The sequence below is a fragment of the Trichechus manatus genome, unplaced genomic scaffold, assembly GCF_000243295.1.
Source record: "Trichechus manatus latirostris isolate Lorelei unplaced genomic scaffold, TriManLat1.0 scaffold00076, whole genome shotgun sequence".
Classification (NCBI taxonomy): domain Eukaryota; kingdom Metazoa; phylum Chordata; class Mammalia; order Sirenia; family Trichechidae; genus Trichechus; species Trichechus manatus.
Genome location: NW_004444012.1, coordinates 2,676,685 through 2,700,916, shown reverse-complemented (window position 1 = coordinate 2,700,916; position 24,232 = coordinate 2,676,685). Strand labels below are relative to the sequence as shown.

Sequence of the window (24,232 nt, the reverse complement as noted above, 5' to 3'; positions counted from 1 at the left end):
TTTCCTTTCCTTTATCCAACTTCCTTATTTATAAAACATAGCTTATAAAATAGAGGAAAACCATAAAATGCACATATTAGAAGTTTACGGGTATCAAAACCCATCAGTCAAAACCTTGGCTGAGAGAAGTGATATAATACATAGATAAATGGGTACATAGACAGGAAGAGATATTACTACCTTTCTCTACATTTTGCCATAAAACCACCAAACCAAAAAAAACAAAAAACCCTGTTTTCATCAAGTCGATTCCGACTCATAGTGACCCTATAGGACAGAGTAGAACTGCCCATAGAGTTTCCAACGAGCGGCTGCTGGATTTGAACTGCCAGCCTTTTGGTTAGCAGCCATAGCACTTAACCACTACACCACCAGGGTTTCCATAAATTCACTAGGTATTATAAATTAAAATCATTCACACAGTTCAATAGAAAGCTACATATATGATCTGGCTTAATATCCTCACTACCTCTTGGCCAAAAAATCATGAGATAAATTATGAATCTAATAAATATGTACACTGGCAAATAAACTGCTCATCAGCACCTGGATCTCCTGCTGCTGCCTCAGGCTGTCTCTATGGAAAGAAATGGAAGCATCTTTTCTCTTAAAACCTGTCATACTCTGTCTTCCCTATTGTGCTTTAAGGTTCCAGTATGCTTTCACTTATGTAGGGTGAATTTCTCTTTATTCTATCTTGTCAGTGTCTTCTGCATTTATTCCTTATGCTTCATTTTTACTGGCAAAACTCAAATTTCGGCCTTTTAAAAATGTTTGCCTTAGGTATGCAATAACCTCCAAGCTAGTTTTCCCATCCCCATGTTATCTACTCCAACCCATCAAACATACCACTAAGAAGTCATTTCCAAGCATACATTTCCAATCAATGACTTTCCACTGCCTTCCACAATAAATACAGTCTCCTTTCCCTAGCTTTCAAGGCTTTTGATACACCAAGCCTTATTGTTCACTAGCAGCATTCCCCAGCATGACCTGCTTCCCTGGCTTTATCTGTGCTGTGACTATACTAGAAATATTGTGTCAAAAGCTAACGTTTCAAAACTCATCATAAAAGCCATTTAGAAACTCTTATTTCACCGCCTGTTTTATATAAACTATAACTGGAAATAAAATGTCAATAGAAATTACTATATATACAAAATCTGTTGCATTTAAAATCGTGATCATTCATGTAAGTTTTTATCTCTAGCTGTGTAAACAAATGTTAGACAACCCCATGTAGAAGGTGCTAAAAAGGACTTTGCATTTAATCTCCAGATCTAAGACACTTTTTGTTTCTGTTTTCCTTCCCAATTATATGTTGCAAAATTGAAAAGTTACAAGAGTATAAAACATAAAATAAGTTCCCCTACTCCTGTCCTCTCTTCTCCCCAAGTCCTGTTTCCTAGAGGCAACAGTATTACCTGCTTCTTGTAGGTGTTCATCAAGGGAGAGTTTACTAGAGCTACATGTTTAACTTATGTAAGGATTTGGGAAGGGTGTACATTCCCCTTCAATATGTGTTCATTCAAAGTTAATAATAAGAAAGCAAGCAATCCAATTAAATATGGGTAAAAAATCTGAACAGAGACTTTCCCAAATGTATGGATGGCAAATAAGCGTAGGAAAAGATGTTCAACATCATTAGTCATTAGGGAAATGCAAACTAATGCAAAGCATTACACATCTTTTAGGATGGCTAAAATGACAAGTAGCTTATAGTTGGAATATATATTTACATCAAGGATATTAAGTTATCCCTGATGTTATATTTATAATTTCCATGCCACAAAACAGCCACCAGACTACAGTATCTGTAGATCTAAGCAAATCAAGCAACAGAAAAGAAGTGACTATATACTGAGCAGCCACCCATGCCAGGCGCTCTCAACACTTTCATATCTCCCAACAACCGAAAAATAGCTTCGTTAGCTCAATTTTCTAGTCAGAGAAACTGAGATTAAATAGTAAGTGATTTGTCCCGACATTACGTAAGTTATTAAGTGGCACAGTCGGCGTTTGAATTCAAGTCTGCCCAGTTTCAGATTCTGTGTTCTTCCTATTCTGACCTACTGCCCTTGATGATCATTCAGTATTCGACATTTCTGGTTTCACATGAGTTATAGGCTGAATAATAACACTTCATGGACAGCCGGCCACTCTGAAACAACTGTGTGAGGCCCTAGTGGACTTGCACAGGGCATTCTATTATCTTTATTTTCTAAACGCTTGGTAAATGTGAACAAAGTGTTTATGACTTATACTGTGGAGGGAATTCTCGATAACAAGATTCCTAGAATAATTTGCACAATATGCCTTAGTATTCTAGAAAATCCTATACAATGCATTCTAGGTCTGATCAAGATTGTTATAAACTCTTTTCAGCATGCATCGCCATTTATATTACATAATTTTTTGGAAACTTGAAAGGGTCTTAGGGCATGTTTAACTCAATCCTTGAGACAGCCCCCTTATATGAGAGTAAGAAAAAATCACATGATCACATAGCTAGTTAGCATTTAAACCAAGTAGCAGAAAATTTTTGTGACCTTGGGTTAGGCAAAGATTTGGTTTCTTAAATACAGCACCAAAAACACAATCCATAAAAGAAAAATTACTGATTAATTGAACTTCAAAATTAAGAATGTGCATGCTTTGAAAGGTACTGTTAAGAAAAGTTACAGACAGAGAGAAAGCATTTGCAAATCCATATCTGATACAGTACCTGCATCCAAATATATAAATAACTCTCAAAATTCAACAATATGAAAACAAGCAATCCAATTTAAAAAATGGGCCAAAAATCTGAACAGACATTTCTCCAAAAAAGATACAGGAATGACAAATTGAAATGGCACATGAAAGGATGCTTAACATCATCAGTCGTTGTTAGGTGCTATTGAGTCAGTTCAGAATGAAACACTGCCCGGTCCTGCTCCATCCTCGTAATTGTTGCTATGTGTGAGCCCATTGTTGTATCCACTGTGGCAGTCCATCTTGTTGAGGGTCTTCCTCTTTTTCACTGACCTGCTACCGAGTGTGATCATTAAGGTTGTGTGTCCACTTGGCTGGGCCATGATTCTCAGTGGTTTGGCAGTTATAATGTAGTTTGGCAGTCATATGATGCTATGATCACTTCCATGATGAGATATGATATAATGTGATCACCTCCATGAAGGGACCTGCTGTGAGTAGCCAATCAGTTGAAAGGGAGTTATGTTGGGGGTGTGGCCTGCATTGAATATAGGTGGACTTTGTGGCAAGGCTCTCAGGCTTTTGCTTGCACTGGATCCTGCAGCTGGCTCCTGTTTGTCTGACCTCCAGTTTTTGGGACTTGAGCTAGCAGCTTATCTGCCATCCTGCCTGCTGATCTTGGGATTTGTAGGTTTTCACAGCTTATGAACCAGAGCCTGGTTGTCTGACTTGCTGATCTTGGGTTTGCCAGCCCCTGCAGCTACATGAATCAGGAGAAGCCTCTATCCTAATCCACATTCCAGCCTCTACAACTGCATGAGCCATTTCCTTAATATAAATCTCTCTATATATATTTATTCACTTTACTGGTGTTGCTTCTCTACAGAACCCATCCTAAGACACCAAGCATGATGTCCTTCTACAGGGACTGGTCCATCCTGATAACATGTCCAAAGTATGTGAGATGAAGTTTCACTATCCTCACTTCCAAGGAGCATTCTGGCTGCACTTCTTCCAAGACAGACTTGTTCATTCTTCTGGAAGTCCATGGTATATTCAGTATTCTTTGCCAACACCATAATTCAAAGGCATCAATTCTTCTTTGATCTTCCTTATTTACTGTCCAGCTTTCACATGCATAGGAGGTGATTGAAAATATTACGGCTTGGGTCAGGTGCACCTTAGTCCTCAAAGTGACATCTTTGCTTTTTAACACTTTAAAGAAATCTTTTGCAGCAGATTTGCCCAATGCAATGCGTCTTTTGATTTCTTGACTGCTGCTTCCACGGGCATTGACTGTGGAGCCAAGTAAAATGAAATATTTGACAACTTCAATCTTTTCTCCATTTATTGCTTATTGGTCCAGTTGTAAGGATTTTTGTTTTATGTTGAGATGTAATCCATACTGAAGGCTGTAGTCTTTGATCTTAACCAGTAAGTGCTTCAAGTCCTCTTCACTTTCAGCAAGCAAGGTTGTGTCATCTGCGTATCACAGGTTGTTAATGAGTCTTCCTCCAATCCTGATGCTGTGTTCTTCTTCATATAGTCCGGCTTCTCGGATTATTTGCTTAGCATACAGATTGAATCAGTATGGTGAAAGAATACAACCCTGACCCACACCTTTCCTGATTTTAAACCATGCAGTGTCCCCTTGTTCTGTTTGAATGACTGCCTCTTGGTCTATGTACAGATTCCTCATGAGCACAATTAAGTGTTCTGGAATTCCTATTCTTTGCAATATTATCCATAATTTGTTATGATTCATACAGTTGACTGCCTTTGCATAGTCAATAAAACACAGGTAAACGTGTTTCTGGTATTCTCTGCTTTCGGCCAAGATCCATCTAACATCAGCAATGATATTCGTTATTCCACATCCTCTTCTGAATCCGGCTTGAATTTCTGGCAGTTCCCTGTCGCTGTATTGCTGCAACTGTTTCTGAATTATCTTCAGCAAAATTTTACTTGCAGATAACATTAGCCATTAAATCTGTTGCCATCAAGTTGATTCCAACAAATAGTGACCCTACAGGACAGAGTAGAACTGCCCCATAGGTTGGATTCAAACTGCTGACCTTTTGGTTAGTAGCCAAGTTCTTAACTACTGCACCACAAGGGCTCCACATCAGTCATTAGGAAAATGCAAATTAAAGCCACAATGAGATACATTACACACCTATTAGAATGACTTAAATGAAAGACTGACTACACCAAGCGTTAGTGAGAATGAGCAGGAACTAGAACTCTCATATGCTTCTGGTGTAAATGTAAAATGATAAACCACTCTGGAAAACTGGCAGTTTCTCAAAAAGTTAAACGTACATCTATCATATGACCCAGTCATTCCACTCCTTGGTACTTATTCAAGAGAAAAGGAAATATAAATCCACAAAAAGACTTATACACAAATGCCCATACAAGCTTTATTTGTAATTGCCCAACACTGGGAACAACCCAAATCGACAGATGCTTGGATTAACTGTGGTATATCCACACAAGGGAATACTACACAGATATAAAAAGGAATGAATTGTGGATGCATATAATATGGATGAACCTCAGAATCATTATGTTGAGTGAAAGAAGCCAGGAAAAAAGATTCATACTGTATAATTTCATTTACATAAAATTCTATAAGAAGCAAACTAATCTATACATCTATGACGACAGAAAATAGATCGGGGTTGCCCAGGAATGGGCTGGTGGGAGTGGTGAAAGGGAGGGATCGCAAAGGGGTATGAGGATACTTTTAGGGGCGTTGGATATACTCATTATCTTGACTGTAGTGATGGTTTCACCGATGTATGCATATGTCAAGATGTATCAAATTTTACACACTAAACATTTGCAGTTTATTGTATGTCAATTCATACCTTCATAAAGCTATAAAAAACAGTTAAAACTAAGCCCCCAGATGCCTAGTCTATGTTTTTTCCACTACAGCTCTCTTGAGGGTTGAATAAAACCTGGATTCCACTTGCTCCTTAACAAGGAGCAACCCACTCGCCCGGGCCCTCCCTGCGACCTCAATCCGGCCACCTTTGTGTCTTCTCTCTTCTGCCCATTAGGGGGCGGGGGCGGGGGAGGTCGAAGCCACTGTCCCTCTAGCTCAGACTCAACGCCGGCATGGACTTCCGGCCTCGTTCCCTTCCGCTTCCGGGGCAGTCCCCGCGCCGCCGTCCCTGCCCCCTCGTTCCCTGTGCGGTCCTGAGAGCTGAGCGTTGTCCCGCCGGTGGGGGCCCGCAGCGCTCTTCGGGGAAGTGCACGGGGGGTCACGGCTGCCCGGAGCTCGTGTTCACCGGAACCGAGGGCGAGTGCTGCCATGGCGACCCCTGCACAGCCCAAGAAAATCGTGGCTCCTACGGTGTCCCAAATTAACGCGGAGTTCGTGACCCAGGTGAGTGCGGGGCGAGTTTGCTGTCGGCCGGGGATGAAGGCCTCGGGGAACGGCTGGCGTTTTTCTCGGGACCGGGGGCTCCCGGGCGGTGTTCGCTCATCGGGTCATCCCTGGAGTCTTTGGGGAGTCTCTGCTGCGTGCCGGCCTCGGTGCTCCATGCTGGGGACGCCAGGGGGAGAGACCGCCCTGCTCTCAGGGAATTTAGACCCTGGAACGGGGACTTGGCCTGCAGAGAAGAAGGAACACCCGGGTCCCCCCGAGACTGGCCTACCGGCTCCGGGGTAGAGGCGATGCTGGACGGTTCTGCAGGGAGAACAGGCATCTTCCGGGCCGTCGAGTGACCTGGGTGTTGGAGGGAGGTGACAACAGTCTGATAAGACACCTGCCCCTTAAATCGATTAGTCTATGACGAGACGCATTTCACCGTCTGGAAACATTTATTTAGAACCTGCGTTGCATTGGGCATAGCTTCCAGCGTCATAGCAACATGCAAGGCACCACAGTCAGATGATTTTTTTATGCTACTGTATGCCCTTTTTGTCTTTCAGTAAAGTTTAGTTTGAAAAACCTGCGCTGTCATAGATGTACTAAGTGGAGAATGGAGAGCGTTGTTTTTGCTCTACGTGGGACGAGGGAGTATGGTGGAAGGCAGTGTGTTCCTAGAAGGAGTGATATTTGAGAGGTCACAGGTTAGACCCCAAGGAGGAGGAGAAACTCAGGGAGAAAGAAGAGATGTGCTAGATGCTTAATAAGTGTTTACTAGATCATCAGTCAAGTAGAGATGTACAGTAAGCAGTTTGGATCATAAGACAGAATTTGCATATTTATGTGGAAGTCCTTGAATCCATGACAACAGATCAGACTCAGTTCTGTTCAGGGTATGATAAAAGGAGATGACTGAGTTTGTGTGATGCCCTTAGGGGGCCGACAGAGGTATTGATACCACAGAATAATTGGAGGTGAGGTGAGGATTTTCTCTTGGGTTGGAGACTGATTGGTAATTTGAGAAGGTGTTGTTAAGTGGTCAATTAGTATAATGTTTTTGAGAAACTTTTTCTCAGTGTCAGTGTGCTAACTCTTGGGAGGCTATTTAAGTGTGTTCATTATGTTAGATGCTGAGCTATAGAAGCAAACAAGACATTGGTCCCACCTCTTCAACATTCCAGTTCAGTGGGCAACAAAGATGGGTAACCAATCAAATAATTATAATACAGAAAGATAAGTCTTTAGTGGAGTTATTTACAAAGTGAAGACAACAGAGAAGTGATTATTACCACCAAGTAGGGTTGAGGAAAGCCTCACAGAAAAGGTAACATTTTTTCTTTATTTCATTTATTCCTCCATCCATCCAAAGAACCCTGGTGGCACAGTGGTTAAGTGCTCGGCTACTAAATGAAAGGTCGGTGATTCGAACCACAACCCCTCCGTAGGAAAAAGACATAGCAGTCTGCTTCCGTAAAGTCTTATAGGCTTGGAAACTCTATGGGGCAGTTGTACTCTGTCCTGTAGGGTCACTATGAGTCAGAGTCGATTCGACGGCAGTGGGTTTAGTTTTTTGGTTTACCCATCTATCCATCAGATATTATTTGAGTGCCTCCAGTGTGCCAGGTACTGTAGTCAGCTTTTTATAAATATACTAATGAATCTTTGTGCTTGCCAGTTTTCCATTTTTTAGGAGATTGTTTAGTTTAAAAAAATAAATCAACAAAGCCATGTCATTTCTTAAATATTATACAATCCATCTAAGTATCTGGAGACATTGTATATAGGTATTTAACATTGACTGTTTCCAGGTAAAACCCAATCTGATGAAATATACCAACTCCTTTATTCTCTGTACTAACCGGCTGATAGACGACAGTTTTTTTAGGTTTTATTTATGGGTGTGGGGGTGTGTGCACTAATCATTTAAAGGTTTGTTGTGTCACACATCAGTATTCATGAAGATTTTGGATCTGGTTTTCAGTGCTGGCTCAACTGTTGCTTGTAATCTTGGACAGTTTATTAATCTTCTGGACCCGGGCTTTCTTAGAACCATGCTGAGGATGTTTGACTGTTACTGTTACCAGGCCATACTGCTGTCCTAGGAGCGATTGGAAAAATACGTTTTGTTTTTGTTTTTATCACATTGTGTGTGGGGGTGGGGGGGAGAGTGCAGAGTACCACTGGCATTTAGTTGGTTGGGGCAAGGATGCTAACTATCCTGCATGTCCATTCATTTGCCCCAGAAGGAAGAATTACTCTGTCCTCAGCGCCAGTAGCACATGGTTAGAAACAGCTGGTCACTAAATGATCTTAGTCTTCCAGCTCTGCAGTGGTATGAATCTGTGATTTACGGTTTATACTCTTTACTTTGCAGTTGGCTTGTAAATACTGGGCTCCCCACATCAAAAAGAAATCACCTTTTGATATAAAAGTAAGTATTGTTTTGTTTACAACATACTTTTTGAACAGGTATGCCTTTTGTATCTTTTTTTAAGGGTTAATTCACAAAAGCTTTCCATAATTTTTTTAAAAAGTTAAAAATACAGTTTTCTGATTATCAAACCAATAATAATTCGCGTTAGAAAATAAAAATCACCACTTGGAGATAACCTTGATTATCATTTTGTTGTATTTCCTTTAAGCTTTTTAAAAATGCATGTATATAATTTATTTAACCATTTTCCTCTCTATAGAGTCTTATCAGTATAATTTATCATTACTATATTTGGCCATGTATGAAGATCTTTATAAATGTACAGAAGTTTTCATACTCATTTTTGACAGTTCATTTGAATTGAATTGTGATGCTTTTGACACCCTTGGTAAAACTGAGCTTCTTAACCCAAACGTTCTTCTGTTATTTGAGATTGAGTGTTTTGTTTATTTTTGTTTTGCTGGTTAATCCCATTGTAGTATTCATTAAGAAGATGTTCTTGAGCATGACATACGTGAGTCTTCATCATCAGCAGGATTATTCTCTCTTATTGTATGCTGTTTATATTTATTTGTGTTTGTGTGTGTGGGGTCATTTTTCATTAATAACAAAATATCCCAATGCACTATCAGATTGCATTAAACCTTATTGGGTAAGGTTTTTAGAGCTTAAACTCATATCCAGATCATTTTAGTAGTGCTACTAGTGATAATTCTAGACAAAGCTATGTATGACTGTTCAGAAGAACTTTATGATGCATTGGTATTTAAAGAGAACCATGCCCTCTGGTAAGGAGTCCTGGTAGCGCAGTAGCTAAGTGCTTGGCTGCTAACAGAAAGGTTGGTGGTTTGAACCCACCAGCTGCTTCACAGGAGAAAGATGTGGCAGTCTGCTTCCGTAAAGATTACAGCCTTGCGGGGGTCTGGGGACCATGCTTTCAGGGGACATGTTGGTCAATTGGCATAACAAAGTTTAAGAAAATGTTCTGCATCGTAGTTAGGTGAGTGACGTCTGGGGTCTTAAAAGCTAGCGAGTGGCCATCTAAGATGCATCAGTTGGTCCCAACCACCTGGAGTAAAGGAGAATGAAGAACACCGAAGACACAAGGAAAGTATTAGTCCAAGAGACAGAAACGGCCACATAAACTTGAGACTTCATCAGCCTGAGACCAGAAGAACTAGATGGTGTCTGGCTACCACCAATGACCGCCCTGACAGGGAACACAACAGAGAGTCCCTGATGGAGCAGGAGAAAGGTGGAGTGCAGAACTCAAATTCTAGTAAAAAGACCAGACCTAATGGTCTGACTGAGACTGGAGGAGCCCCGGAAAGCATGGCCCCTGGACTCTCTGTTAGCCCAGAACTAAAACAGTTCCCAAGGCCAACTCTTCAGACAAAGATTGGACTGGACTGTGGGACATAAAATGATACTCGTCAAGAGTGTGCTTCTTAGCTCAAGTAGATACATGAGACTAAATGGGCAGCTTCTTCCTGGAGGTGAGATGAGAAGACAGAGAGGTTTAGGAGCTGGTTGAATGGACACGGGAAATCGGGGTGGAAAGGAGGAGTGTGCTGTCACAGTACAGGGAGAGCAATTAGGGTCACATAACAATGTGTGTATAAATTTTTGTATGAGAGACTAACTTGAAATGTAAACTTTCATTTAAACTACAACAATAAACAACAACAAAAAAAGAGATTCCAGCCTTGGAAACCCTCTGGGGCAGTTCTGCTCTGTCCTGTAGGTTCACTATGAGTCAGAAAGTTTCGACAGCAGTGGGTTTTGGTTATGCCCTTTGTTTTATCGTTTAATTTGATTTTTGATAAAAAGAAAAGCAGTGACAGAAAATTTTATCTAGATTGAACCAGACTTGCTTTCCTCATCTCCTCCTGCTACCACCCACAAACATTTATTTGACAAATAGACTTTGAGGAGTTAAAATATATTACTGTATACCATAAAATAATAATATGACACGTTAAAGCACTTCATAATTTTACAGGAGACTTTTTAAAGTACTGTGGTGGCACGGTGGTTAAGAGCTAGGCTGCTAACCAAAAGGTCGGCTGTTCGAATCCACCAGCTGCTCCTCAGAAACCCTATGAGGCAGTTCTGCTCTTTCCTGTTGTGTCGCTCTGAGTGAGAATCGGCTCGATGGCAATGGGTTTGGTTTTTATTATCACTAGTACTACTGTTACTTCTATTACTACTAGTAACTATTATTGAAGGCTTATTATGTATCAGGCTTTGTACTAAAGTCTTCAGATATATCGTCTTATGCATGTGGGGTAGTGTGTAGTATTAGATCCATTTTGTGGATTGGGAAACTGAGCCTTAGAGAGATCAGACGCTTGCCTGAATTTCCTGGCCAGCAGCACTGGAAGTGGATGATTTGAACCAGGCTTCCAACTCCAGAACCTGAATTCTTAAGTATTACACCATCCTGCCTGTCCTAACTCAAATGAGTGGAAGTTCTGAGGCTTTATCATATGCATTTGGATAACAGGATGTAATGATTAGTATTTTCTTCTCTTATTTCTCCATACTTTAATTTACTTTTTGTCTACTTTTTAAAAGCAGGTTAATATCACTTTTAGGTAGAATGTAATAACATTTATGCACTTTAAAGTTAAGTTTTTAAAAATATTCTAATCTTGTTTTTATTTTCGTTAAAATTGTTACAAACACATCATTTTAATGATTATTTTTAGGACTCTATGTAGATATATTTTATTATTTGTCTTTTTCTACTCCTTTGCTTTCTGTTACTTCACATTTTGAGTAATATAGTGGGATTATGTATTATATATTTTGTATATGTGTATAAAACTCTTTGATATTGTTTCAATAGCAGTAATTTTTGATAGTTTTCCTAAACGAGAATATTCTCTGTAATCTTAGTAATTTAAAACCATCAATTTAGGGTCTAAAAAAAATTGAGATTTTAAACATTTTTATATTTTTAATAACAGGTCATTGAAGATATATATGAGAAAGAAATTGTTAAATCAAGGTAGGAACACATTTGTTTTATGTTGAGATTGGGGTGGGCTAAAATGGGATTTGTGTGAACTTCTAAACTTAATGTGTCTATAACTTGGAACCTTTTTTTTTCTTCTTTTTTTCAGTTGGTTATCAGGGAGATGGTGGCTAGAAAAAGTTTATATCTAGGTGCTAAAGGGTCTTAAGTTATTTCTCTGCTTTCTAATTATTGGCTCAGACTAGCAGGATTAAATTCTGTAGGATATATTTGGTTTTTGAAAGAATGTTTATTTCTATTCAGACAACGCTAATATTCTTATAATTTTCTGGTAAATCTTTTTTAAAAGATTGTTTCAAAAAGCATGAAAGTGAGATATACATAATAACAATAAACAAAATATAAAATAAAATGTATTTTATATATGACATATAAAATGTATATAAAATAATAAAATAAATAATAAAAGTTAGTGTAGAGCAAAAAAATAGAAGGGATTAAGTTTCCCTTAGTCTGATTTATTTATCGAGGTCCATCTGTTCCTCACCACCCTCCCCTTCTCCCCCTACCTCTTGTTTTTTTAAACACCAGTGGGTTTATACTGTACGTACCATACTGCATCATGCTTTTTTTTTTAATTTTACAATGTATCTTGGGCCTCCATTCCTATCTGCACCTATAGACGTATACCAAGTGAGTATTTTATAGACTAAATTGACTGAATGTTTTTAAAATTTATTGTACTTTAGATAAAGGTTTACAGAACAAACTAGCTTCTCATTAAACACTTAGTACACATATTTTTTTGTGACATTGGTTGCCAACCCCACGACATGCTAACATCTCTCCTTGGGTTCCCTATTACCAGCTTTCCTGTCCCCTCCTGCCTTCTGGTAAATGACTAAATGTTTTAATATGAAATAGAAACATTTATGTTATGAATGTTACAGACTTTATAAAATCTCAGATTTGATACTTTTCTGTGTTAGACTCTGCTGTTAAATATTGTGAAGGCAAGTCAATGACAGTGTCAAAATGGGAGACTAGTTATTTATTTTGTTTTGTTTTAATGATTAATTTATGAGCCTGTGGAGGTAGGCTGGGCCAAAGGCCATGTTAAGGATTTTGTTCTTTATTTGAAGAGCAGTATTAAGTCAGTGAGTTGTTATAACCATGATGGTGATATTTTAAAAAGAGAGTTTAAAAGATGACAAGAAGCGGGAAATTAGTTGAGTGGGTATTGTAGTCATCAGGTTCAGGATAATGTTGGCTTGAACTGGTATGGAGTGGAGAGTTGGGATGGAGAGAAGCTGCCGGATTTGACGGAGGTAGAAGTGAAGAGACTTGATGGTTGAATGTGGTGGATTAGGGAATCGGAGGAGTTCAGGATGATCCTGAAGTTTCTGGCTTTACTGGTAGATGGTGCCATTGTTAGATGATCACTTGTGCCATTATTGATTTTGGTTGTTGTTGTTGGGGGTGGAATTGGAGGTAGATCATTAGTTCACTTACGGATATGTTGAAATCTAAGTGAGTAAGTAGTTGGGTATCTGGGTATAGAGCTCAGAAGAGAGGACTGGGTTGTATCAACCACCATTTAGTTGCTAAGGGTGCAACAGTGAACACAGCAGATAAAGTCCCTACCCTCATGGAGCTTACCTTCTGGTAGGGGGAGACAGACAAGCAACATGGAGATAAGATGTAAGGAGGCATTAAGTGCTGTGAATTTAAATAAAGTGTGATTGGGAGGATAGTGACAAAGGCACTTTTTGGATTTTAGGTGGGATGGTCAGGCAAGTCCTCTCTGTAGAGATACCATTTGAGCAGATACATGACATACGACGTCATGTTGGTCTGAGGGTGGGGGTTGATGAAATTGCCTGAGGAGACATAACTGAAAATGAGCGAGTAGATAAAGTCTAGGATCCTTTTTTCTTTTTTACCAAGGAGTGTTAAGGAGTGAAACATGACCACATCTTTCTCCTGCAGAGAGGCTGGTAGGTGCAAACCACCGACCTGACCTTTGAGTTAGCAGCTGAGTGCTTAACCACTGTGCCACCAGGGCCCCTTAAGGATATATTAACCTGAAAATTATCGTGAACCTTCAGAACTACTTCTCTGCCTCTTTTCAGAAGGCTTTTCCTCCAGAGGATCGTAATCGCTTTTTTATTTTATTTTATTTTTTCCATTTAAACCCTTGCTACTAAGATTTGTTCCTAAAAATAATTTTTGTTACAAAATAAATAAAAGTTGCCGGTGTTTTTAAAGCCCTGTAGCCTTGGTTACATTGTTTTTAACTGCTGAAAAAAGTAAACATCACTGGGCGGCTTCCTGTGATTTATCGCAGTGCTCGTAGCCATTTTCTCGTCCTTAGGTATTTTGAATACTTGAGCTGATTGCAGTCTGCTCCCAGATCTCAAAGTTTAATGCACTTCTATAACACATAAAATGTAGTGTGTACTTAAAAATTTAAATGACAATTTTTAGACTACTGGATAAAGAAGCTGTTTTGCAGAGTTATCTGCTTCTAGCATCTTTGGTATTGGTGGAATGGTTTGATGTAAGATTTATTAAATTGTTTCTAAACTCTCAAAGTAGGCAGTGTATAACCGTAGGTACTGTTAATAGTATACGTTAAGGTATTGGTAATAGACTTTTTTTTCACATCAATCCTATTTCTCCAGGAGGCATTCCAGGAAATACGTTAAATCAGTTCTTAATATTCTTCTGCTATAAATGATCACTTCTGGGATCTCAAAATTAGATGAGATCTTAAAAGATTATGTTACCCAGTCACCCATGTCATGTGTGGCATGTTATATAATTAATTCATATTTACTGTCCTTGCCATTATCAGATTTGGCAAGCTTTTCTTAAGTATTTTAATCTAAGTTTGATTTTAAAATATTAAAAAAAAATTGATATTGTTGAGTGCTTACTATGTGTTGGAGCCCTGGTGGTGTGTTGGTTAAGAGCTCGTCTGCTAACCAAAAGGTCCGCAGTTCAAATCTACCACTCCTTAGAAGCCCTAGGGGGCAGTTGTACTCTGCCCTGTAGAGTCCTTGTGAGTTGCAGTCAACTCGATGGCAAAGGGTTTAGTTTTTTGGTTGGTGTCACGGATTGAATTGTGTCCCCCCAAAATGTGTGTCAACTTGAGTAGGCCATGATTCCCAATATTGTGTGATTGTCCACCATTTTGTCATCTGATGTGATTTTCCTATGTGTTATAAGTCCTGCCTTTATGATGTTAATGAGGTGGGATTAACAGCAGTTATGTTAATGAGGCAGGACTCAATCTCCAAGATTAGGTTGTGTATTAAGCCTGTCTCTTTTGAGATACAAAAGGTAGAAGCGAGCAGAGAGACAGTAGGACCTCATACCACCAAGAAACAAGAGCCAGGAGAATAGTGCCTCCTGTGGATCTGAGGTCCCTGTGCTGAGAAGCTTCTAGTCCAGGGGAAGATTGATGACAAGGACCTTCCTCCAGAACTGACAGAGGGAGAAAGCCTTGCCCTGGAGCTGACGCCCTGAATTTGGACTTACTAGCCTCCTAGACTGTGAGAGAGTAAACTTCTGTTTGTTTAAGTCATCCACTTGTATTTCTGTTATAGCAGCACGAGGTAACTAAGATGGTTGGTTACTATGTGCCAGCTTTTATTCTAAGCAGTTTGCACTTATTAACACATTTATCTTCACAACAGCCCCATGAAATAGTCATTTTAGGCACGAGGAACTCGAGATACGGAGAGATTAAGTAACTTGCCCAGGACGTTGCCCAGCAAGTAGCGGCATTGTTGTGATGGTTAGCTGCCATCCAGTGGATTTGGACTCATGGCAACCCCATATGTGCAGAGTAGAACTCACCATAGGGTTTTCAAGGCCATGACTTTTCCAAAGCAGATTTCCAGGGCTGTCTTCCAAGCCTTTGGGTGGGTTTGAACCACAAACCTTTCAGCTAGTAGCCGAGCACTTAACCATTTGCACCACCCAGGGACTGGTTTTCTGGCTCTTACCCAATACTTTGTTCTTAAATAGGACAGGATCCATTGCCATCCAGAAATGTCTTAGCCTGCACCTTTTGGTATGATTATTTTTTCCTGTTACGGAGTCACCCAGGTGGTTTTTATGCCTAAAAGAGAAGGTTGATGCTCTTATAGAGCAATTTACTTTTGCCAAAGTATATTTATTTTTATTCAAAACGCTTTTATCCTTTTATTTTGAAATATAACTCAGAAAAGGGCTGAAAACAGAAGTGTATCGCTTTTATTATAAGACAAACACGTGTGAACTCACCACCCAGGTAAAAACAGTAGCACACTGCCAGCGTTCCAGAAGTGCCCACTTGCCCCTTTTCTTTAACGGTCTCACATACACGTAACTGTGCAAACATGAGCACTGTAGTTGAGTTCTGCTTGTTTTTGAACTTTGAAGAAATGGAATCCCACAGCGTGTACTCTTTTGTGGCTGGTGTCCTTTGTTTACTGCTGTGGTTTTTTAACAGTGCATTTGGAGGTGGGTAGTTTAAAGTTTATGTCAGGCCTTGTCAGCTTCGCAGCAGATTTTCTGGCTTTTCCTGTGTGGCTGAAGGGACAGTGTCAGCTCCAGACCTCGCGTTTCTCACATAACCGCATCTCAGGAGAGGGAGTGGGGGCCAGTCATGGCCGCAGTACAACTCCACTTTGCATGCCCCCTCTTTTTTTCTTGTCAAGTTTAATGATGCGGTTAATAGACGCAGCTTATTGGACATAATTGAACTTTCAGAGGTTTAGCAAAATGCAGGTTAAGTCCTTGGCACGGTGTCTGGCACAAAGCAAGCACTGAGTAATTGATAATTTAAAAAAAAATAGCCGTCCAAAAATCCTTCAAAACATTTCTATTTGTCTCCTATATTATCACTTACAGATTTTATACTTATCTTTAAAGTTCTTCTGTCATGATTTCTAGTCCCTAGACCATTTTTATGTCTTTATATGCATACCTTTAGCTAAGCTATCCACTGTAATTGTCTCCGAGTGCTTTGGCAGAAGCATAAAACACCAGATGGAATGAATGAATACCACTGAGATTGTTAGAAGAGAAACAGAGTGTTTTTCAGAGTGTTGTTCCTTTATCTTGACTTATTTTTTCACTTATCTGATCACCCAAGAAGAGCTGACTGCTCTAGCTCTTTACTTCATATGTGGGAAGCCTAGTCCCAGAATGTTAAAAACTCAGGACCAGAATCCTGGTGTATTTCATGAGCCAAGTTTTTCTCTCCTTCATTATGCAGTCCTATTTGTGACTAACAGAGTTTTTCAAAAGAAATATATTAATCATGTTTAGTAAAAATTTCCATAATAAATTCTCATATAATCTCAGGAATTGGAAAAACTATTAACTATATTGAACCAGAGTCTGAAAAATTAATTATCTATGTGAAAGCATGCGGAATTTAAGCATTGTTTAAGTCAAAAGTCTTCATTTCCTAAGGTACTATTCTTTTATTAATGTTAGTTATAATAATTAATGTTAATCTAATTTTTGTTTCATTTATTTATTGAGGGCCTATTTTTATTTTTATTATTATTTTTTTAACAGGGAAAATTAGGTATTGTAAAACGTAATAAAGATGGGAGGCCAGGCTTTGTGAAGAAGGTAACATTTGAAAGGTAGTTCTCTTACAGCAGTAGAATGAAACCTTAACACAAACAGGCAAGTAAAAAGTGTTCAGAAATAGTCTAGGCAAGAAATTATGATCATTGTAAATTTCTTTGATGGTAAAGTACTCATTCCTTTTTTCCTTAATTTCTTTAATCATAAAAACTTTGCTCAGCCTTACAAATTGTCTGACAGTACACAGGAGACTTAGTACAAAAAAGGAATGTAATGTATCTTAATTTTTGAAACTTGATTACATGTGGAAATAATACAGTAAACCTGTGAAAGCCAGAACCTGTGTAAGGTGGAAACATGTCAGAGATGGGAAACTCAAATATTTCCCAGTAAAACGAGTGATAGTAAAGTGGTAAAACTGTACCCGGTCAAATGTGGAAAACTTGCAGGACTCGGAAAAACAAGGCAGGCCCATCGAGTTCTGACTCACACAGGCTTCGCTGTATTTCGGATTTACTTGAGAAATTGAAACAAAACAAATTCAAGCAACTTTCAGTAACCGTGTACTCTGTCTTAGCAGTCTGTGGGGTGTAGTGCTGTATTAGGAAAAAGAAGCTTGTCGTAAGATCCCTTAAGCCATTCTGGGGACAGTGGGCATTGAGTGAATAGTGTTGTTAACATGCAGTTGAAGTGAAATGTCTGCAGCGAGAGACAGAGGGTGTGTCGCTGAAGATGTCATATCCGCTGTGGGGCCCGGCTGACTGTAGGAGCCCGTACCTTGGGAGTGTTCTGTCTTCGTGCTTTTGCACAGTAAAAACCTTCATTTGATTCTCACTAGTGTTCTGGAACATTTGCTTTCTCAGTGAAACTATTTAAGAGATCAGAAATCAGTGGAACAGAATTTTGACAGGATGATGGTCTCCTGGGGTAGTATAAATTCATAATGCCTACGTGTTTAATTTTTAAAGCTGGAGACCATTATCTAGTTGCTGTGTTCTGGTCTGGCTACTTTATTTCTAGTATTCAAAATGATAAAACTAAATTAATGGACATTTGAACCTGCCTTTGGAGAGATACCCCATGACTATAGCATCATTCAGTCATATAAAAACAAAGTAGTTCTACTAAAGAAGACAGTGTAGTTGAGTGAAACATCTTTATTCCCTTTATGATTTTCTAATATTTTAGGTTCGGTACTGAGACTAAGAGCCATGTAAAAATTCTGATTCTCACATTTGCAATATACACATGTCCCAAGTGCTTTTAGAAGAGTATGGCTCTTTAGCAGAATGTTTCATTTGAATATTAAATGAAAAAATGTTGGCCAGTGCTTAAGAAGTTGTAACAGGCTAGCTTCTGACAGTTGTGATCTTATGTTATGAATATTGATGAACATTTGTGTTTTGATTTAAATTATTTTGGCTTATTAATCTATGGGTTTGTTTTCTCAGTATGTAATGGCACTGACTGTGTTTGTTACATGGTAGGATATGATTGCACATGTAAATGTTCTTGGGTAATTTTAAAAATAAAATAAACCAGCCTGAAACAAAATAGAAACAAAAAAATCGAAAGCAAAATTAGCTTATTTTCAGTGCATATTAGAACATGCTTATTCTCATATGTGACTTCATATTAAAACCAAAGATTTTCAAATGGCATTTGCATTAATAACTGAAATATATATATGCTGTTGAAATAATTTTGTTACTTTTACACTTTTAGGTTTGCCATCAGAAAGATAATGCTTCTGGAATTTAGGTGAGTTGAAAGGCTTTTCTATGATGAAGATAAACATGACAATGTAATTTAACTTTTAGCTATATTTTCTGAATAATTTTGAGAGTAGTTAAGAAAATAATGCTAAATTTGTGAAGATTAGTATTTTTGTGATTGGCTTATTTTGGAATATGTATATGATATCCTTCGTCTTCAAAGATGACGCCTTGTTGTCAGTATAACTGGTATTTGGAGTTGTTCCTCATTAGTTAATGTACCGTGTGCTGAGCAGTTTCTGAACTCTTACTTGAATTCTCTAGTGATCAATGGCATTAATTTGGAGTGAAATCTGTAGCTTTTTTTTTTTTTTTCCTCTGCCAGGCTAAATTGTCAGTTGGAGATTACCCACATAGCCTTATTCTGTCCTTGCCACTGATAATATAAATATCCCAGACAGAAGAGAATTCATACACTGTTTTTCTATCATGAAACTAGGTGTGTCTGGTAGACTGAAAATAAAAGCCCAGGTTGTTGTGGATAATAGTAGCATTTACTGTTTATTGAACACTTGCTTTGTGCTAGGCACATTATTAGGCATTTTACATACAGAGTACTCACAGCAACCCTGAAAAGTATTATCCTCACCATTTAGTGGAAGAAGAAACTGAGATCAGAAAGATTAAGTAGTTTGCTCAGGATAATACAGTTCGGTAATTGGCAGATCTTGTATGCCAATGTCTGATGCCCAAAAGACAGATTATTCAAAGAGGAAGGACAAATTGATTGTACACTTTTCAATTATAGTAATAGAAAAGGTAATGGAGTGAGACTAGTACATGATTTTTCAGCTTTTCCACACTGTCTTGAGATCTGGTCTTCGTCAAAGGTCAGAGCCACTATATTAACAGCTGTTACTCCCTACATAACTCTGATTTAAACTTAACAAAAATGGCTAAAGTAGGTGGTTGTATCATTTTTACAAAGGGGGAAATTAAAGTTCATAGTTGAATGTCTTCTATATCCAAAGAACTATGTTATATACTTTAAATACACGATATCACTTAATACGCACAATAATCCTAAGAAGTTCTCCCTTATTTTAGAGAGGAGAAAACTGAGGCTAGAAATTGGACCTATTGGGCCCCTAAACAAATATACACTTTCCACCATATCATGCCTTCTTTCAAGAAGAGAGATAAAAATCAAGAGGATACTGATATAAAATTGAGATAAAATCCTAGAGTCTTGGCAAATATCAGAAACCAGGAGAATTGTAGAAGGGAAGGAGAAGGCAACAGAACAGATGGAAGGCATCAATGACAGTGAAAGACTTTAATAACTGAAAAAGTGGATTTTTACCTTTCAGGAACTTTCATGCGATTTCTTCTGGGAATGCCGTTTTCTCTGTGCCAGGCTCCAGATGTAACTAGTCTAAAGTTTGTAGTAGAGATAATTGATGGTCTGTGGCTGATGGAAAGTGAGATGACATGGAGAGAAGGTGGTTGGGTACAGGAGAGTGATCTGAGAAAACAAATGGTTTCTGCTGATGAAAGTCAGTGGAGGGAGATGTTGTGTTATCTGAATTCCATTTGCTGCAGTTACCTGAAATAGGATCAGGGAGGTATTGAATAAATCCTTGAATTGGGAGGAAAGAGATGTAGTTTGGGGTAGGAATCATAACTGTCCTCTTGGGCAAGTCATTAACTTTCACTCCTTCAGTTTCCTCAACAGAAGAACTGTAAGAATAGGTTTGGAGCTTCGCTGTGTAGTTGGGTAATACCAAGATAAGACATTACTATTAAAAATTCTGGCAAGCCAGTGATATCTCTGAAGCATCTGGCAGAAACGAATATAAAAATACTCTGGAAGGATATGTATTCCAACTATACTGCAAATAATTACTATAGATAAAACTCTGGTGAAGGTGAAGTCACACTTCCAAGTTACAAAACACATTAGAGTAAAAATCCACTCTAAGCAAAGAATTGGTTGAAAAAACAACAAACAGAATTAGATCCCTCCCAAGAAGTTCAGATGATTAAATAATTGATATACTGTCAAATCATGTTTAAAATTATTATGGCATAAAAGAAGAAATAAATATGTGAGCAAGATAAAAGACACTAATAAAGAAGGACAAATTTAAAAAAAATGGAAATCAAAATTCATTAAAAGTAAAACAATTCAAAGAGCAAGTTAAATAATAGATTAGATACAGCTAAAGAGAGAATTGGTGAACTGGAAGATAGAGCTGAGGACATTAACTAGAACATAGCAAACAGAAATAGAAATGAAAAATAGAAAAGGGGTTAAAGAATATGGTGGCTACAGGGAGAGATCCAATAGGAGTTCCAGAAGAGAGAGAGAAAGAATAAAAGAGAGGAAGCTTAGAAAAGATGATGGTCAAGAATTGATGAAGCACTTGAATCTTTTCGATTCAGGAATTACAGCAAATCCTGAACAGAGCAACCCCCAGAGCAATAAAGACAGGTTGAAGATCTTAAAATCTGCTAGAGAGAAAAGATTACTCAAAAGAGGGAAGGACAAATTGAGTTTACACTTTTCAGTTATAATAATAGAAAAGATGATAGAGTGAGACTAGTACAGAGATTTAAAAACAAATCACTTGTAAACTAGAATTCTGCACCTGGCTAAACGGTTGTGAAATAACACAATTTCAGGTGAAGATAGATTAACGTTACCAGACTTACTGACAGACATTCTAAAACACATAATTCAGGAAGAAGGAATTTACATTCTTAAGGGAAGAATGAAATGAAGCTTTGTACATTTTATTTATGAAAGAGTACTCTAGTGTCATTTGGAGCATTTTGACCATTATTTTGTGCAAAATCTTATTTATCTAGTTTCCTAGGTTGCTTCAGATTGCAAGAAGGATTGTCAGTGATAGACCCAGGAAATGCCAGTGAGAGTAGGCCCTTGAATCATAAGGGGAAGTAGAAAAACTATAGTACTGTAGCAGTTTCTAAAATGCTTAACAGTTCGTGTGTATGAGTGTGTGTGTGTGTGTGTGTGTGTGTGTGTGCGCTTAAAAGATTATGCGTGGGGTAATTTAGAGTAGGAACAAAAAGTCTTGCTTTTTCTATTAGCACTCGGGAGTATTATACAGCCAAGTACAGTAATTGATGTTTATAACTATCCTGAATCGTAAGAAATGGCTAAGATATGTTTTGGAAATTGGAAATACTTAAATTTGTTTAGAGGTATTTTCACCAAAGTCTTAAAATTCGAATTTTGGCACCTTGAAGGGAAAATACTAATGTCTTGAAAACTTATTTATGTTGAATACCTTGTAAATTAAGTATTGAAAGCTTCTTTTTGATTCAGTCTCTTAGTGTCTGGAACTCTTTTGGTCCTGATGTGAGTTAATGTCTCAGATACATTTTATCTCTGAAGGTACTCATCATTTCATTTTGTTTTAGAGCTGTTATTTATCAGGTATTTTTGTTTTTTCACTTCGCGAAGAGCCTTAGGTAAGGAAATATCCCGTGGTGTGGTGGTGATCATCCTGTATGTCACTGACCTTTGATGTCTCCCTAGTTGAGAGTATAAAACTCTCATTTTATAAAGCTACATTTTCTGCAAGTCAGTTTGTAGGAGGTAGCAGTGAGCTAGATGACAGGTAAATTTGTGAAGTGTTCTCAAATAATAAATATCAGCTTTTACAATGTTTTCAGAAAGTTTTGCATAAGTACATTTCCAGGTGAGTGACACATTGCAATGGGTGGTGGTAACTAATGAATATTCTGTGCCTTTTCACTCTTCACAGCCAATATCTTGAAAATTACCTCTGGATGAATTATTCTCCAGAGGTGTCCAGCAAGGCCTATTTAATGTCAATCTGCTGTATGGTGAATGAGAAGTTCAGAGAAAATGTCCCTGCGTGGGAGGTAACAGGTTTAAATTACTTCATAGCTTTCATGCTGTGCTCACTGAAGCCATTACAAAGTAGCAGAACTTTTTGCTGACAATACATAGTGCTTTTAGAGCAGCACTGTACCCAATAATAAAGTAAATGTTGAGAAAAGAATGGATGTAGGAAAGACAATAATATCAGTTTTCTTTTGGTTTCAGTGCTTTCTTTAAACTAATTTGCTATGAATTGAAAAATTATGCCTGTAGAGTTATTTTTGTACTTTGTGCTTGAAACCAAGACTATCATGGGTTATAAAGTTTTACTTATACATCAGGCGCTGACGGTGAAATTTACATTAATGATTGCAAACAGGTAATACGCAAATGAAATAATGGGTCGTTTCACAGCAGGGAATATATGTTTGTAGTTTTACTTGAATGAAATATTAATTCCAAAGTCAAGACAGATGTTTATAATGTAATTTCCATTGTTTCTTTGTCCTGATTTGGGATAGCTTTTCCTTTCCTGAAATTTTTAATGAATTGATGTTTTTCCTTTGTGTTGATACACCAGAGGCTTGGTCAGTGGAAATCCAAAATCTTGCTTTTCTTTGGCCACCATAAAATGGTCAGCTCATAAACAGAGTTTCTTCCCTGCCAGTCACACTTTTCTAGATGAAGAAAAGTCATGGGTACTTTTTTTTCTATTTTAAGGGGATGGTCTCCAATTTGATAAAGCTGTGGACTGTTCTCTCAAATATTCATTAAGTGACCGTCATTTCAGGGCAGATTAGAGCCCAGATCAAACGGTGGGTCCTGTGTCTTATTGAGAGATTCTAGGGATTTCTTGAAGTTGCTTCAAGCTCGTGTAGAAGTAGAGAGGGAGAAATGTTTGAGCCATAGAATGACCTGATCAGTTTTGTGTGTTATAAAAAACACTTTAGTGATTAGAGCTTGAAATAGAGAAACAGTAAAGATTAAGAGAAGAGGAAACACAGATTTACAAAGTAGAATTGACTGGATTTGATAATTAATTTGAAGTTGTGTTAGGAAAGGGTGTTATTTTCAGTAACCTTCCAGGCTTGGGCATCCAAGTGCTAGTAAATGATGATGTCATTTACCAAGATAGGTAATAGAGGATAGAGGAATACTTTGCAGGGTACAGAGTTGTTGAATTGAGTTTTGGACATACTGAGTTTAAATTGCCTTTGGAATATCTAGATGAAATTATGTGGTAGACAGAGGACTCTGAGGACCTAGAGCTAAGGAGAGAAATCTGGACTGATGCAAATGTACTTATGAAATCTGGATGTGTATTTGGAATCAGCATATGGTAGTTGAAATAATGGCAAGGGCAAAAGAAGAATGAGGATAGAACTCTAGGAGCACTGCCTTTTAAGTAGCCGACAAAGGAAAAGGAGGTTTCAGCACAGTGAAAAGGAGTTGAAAGTTGATAAGGGTCCTTTGGACTTGACAGCCATGCAGCTTCAGGGGAGTGTTTTAGACAAGTGAGTGGTAGAAAAGTAATGGTAGTTGAGACCACACATTTGGAGCA

At 38.2% G+C, this 24,232-nt stretch overlaps 1 protein-coding gene across 1 annotated transcript in view; it reads left to right on the top strand.

The window, feature by feature from the left end:
* Window positions 1-5,925: 5,925 nt before the first annotated feature.
* Window positions 5,926-24,232, top strand: part of AQR (aquarius intron-binding spliceosomal factor) — a 113,775-nt gene continuing 95,468 nt past the window's right edge. The window contains 5 exon segments of the mRNA XM_023735095.1: window positions 5,926-6,091; window positions 8,451-8,507; window positions 11,483-11,523; window positions 18,808-18,843; window positions 22,592-22,712. Coding sequence (XP_023590863.1) covers window positions 6,017-6,091; window positions 8,451-8,507; window positions 11,483-11,523; window positions 18,808-18,843; window positions 22,592-22,712 — 330 coding nt within the window. The 5' untranslated portion in view covers window positions 5,926-6,016.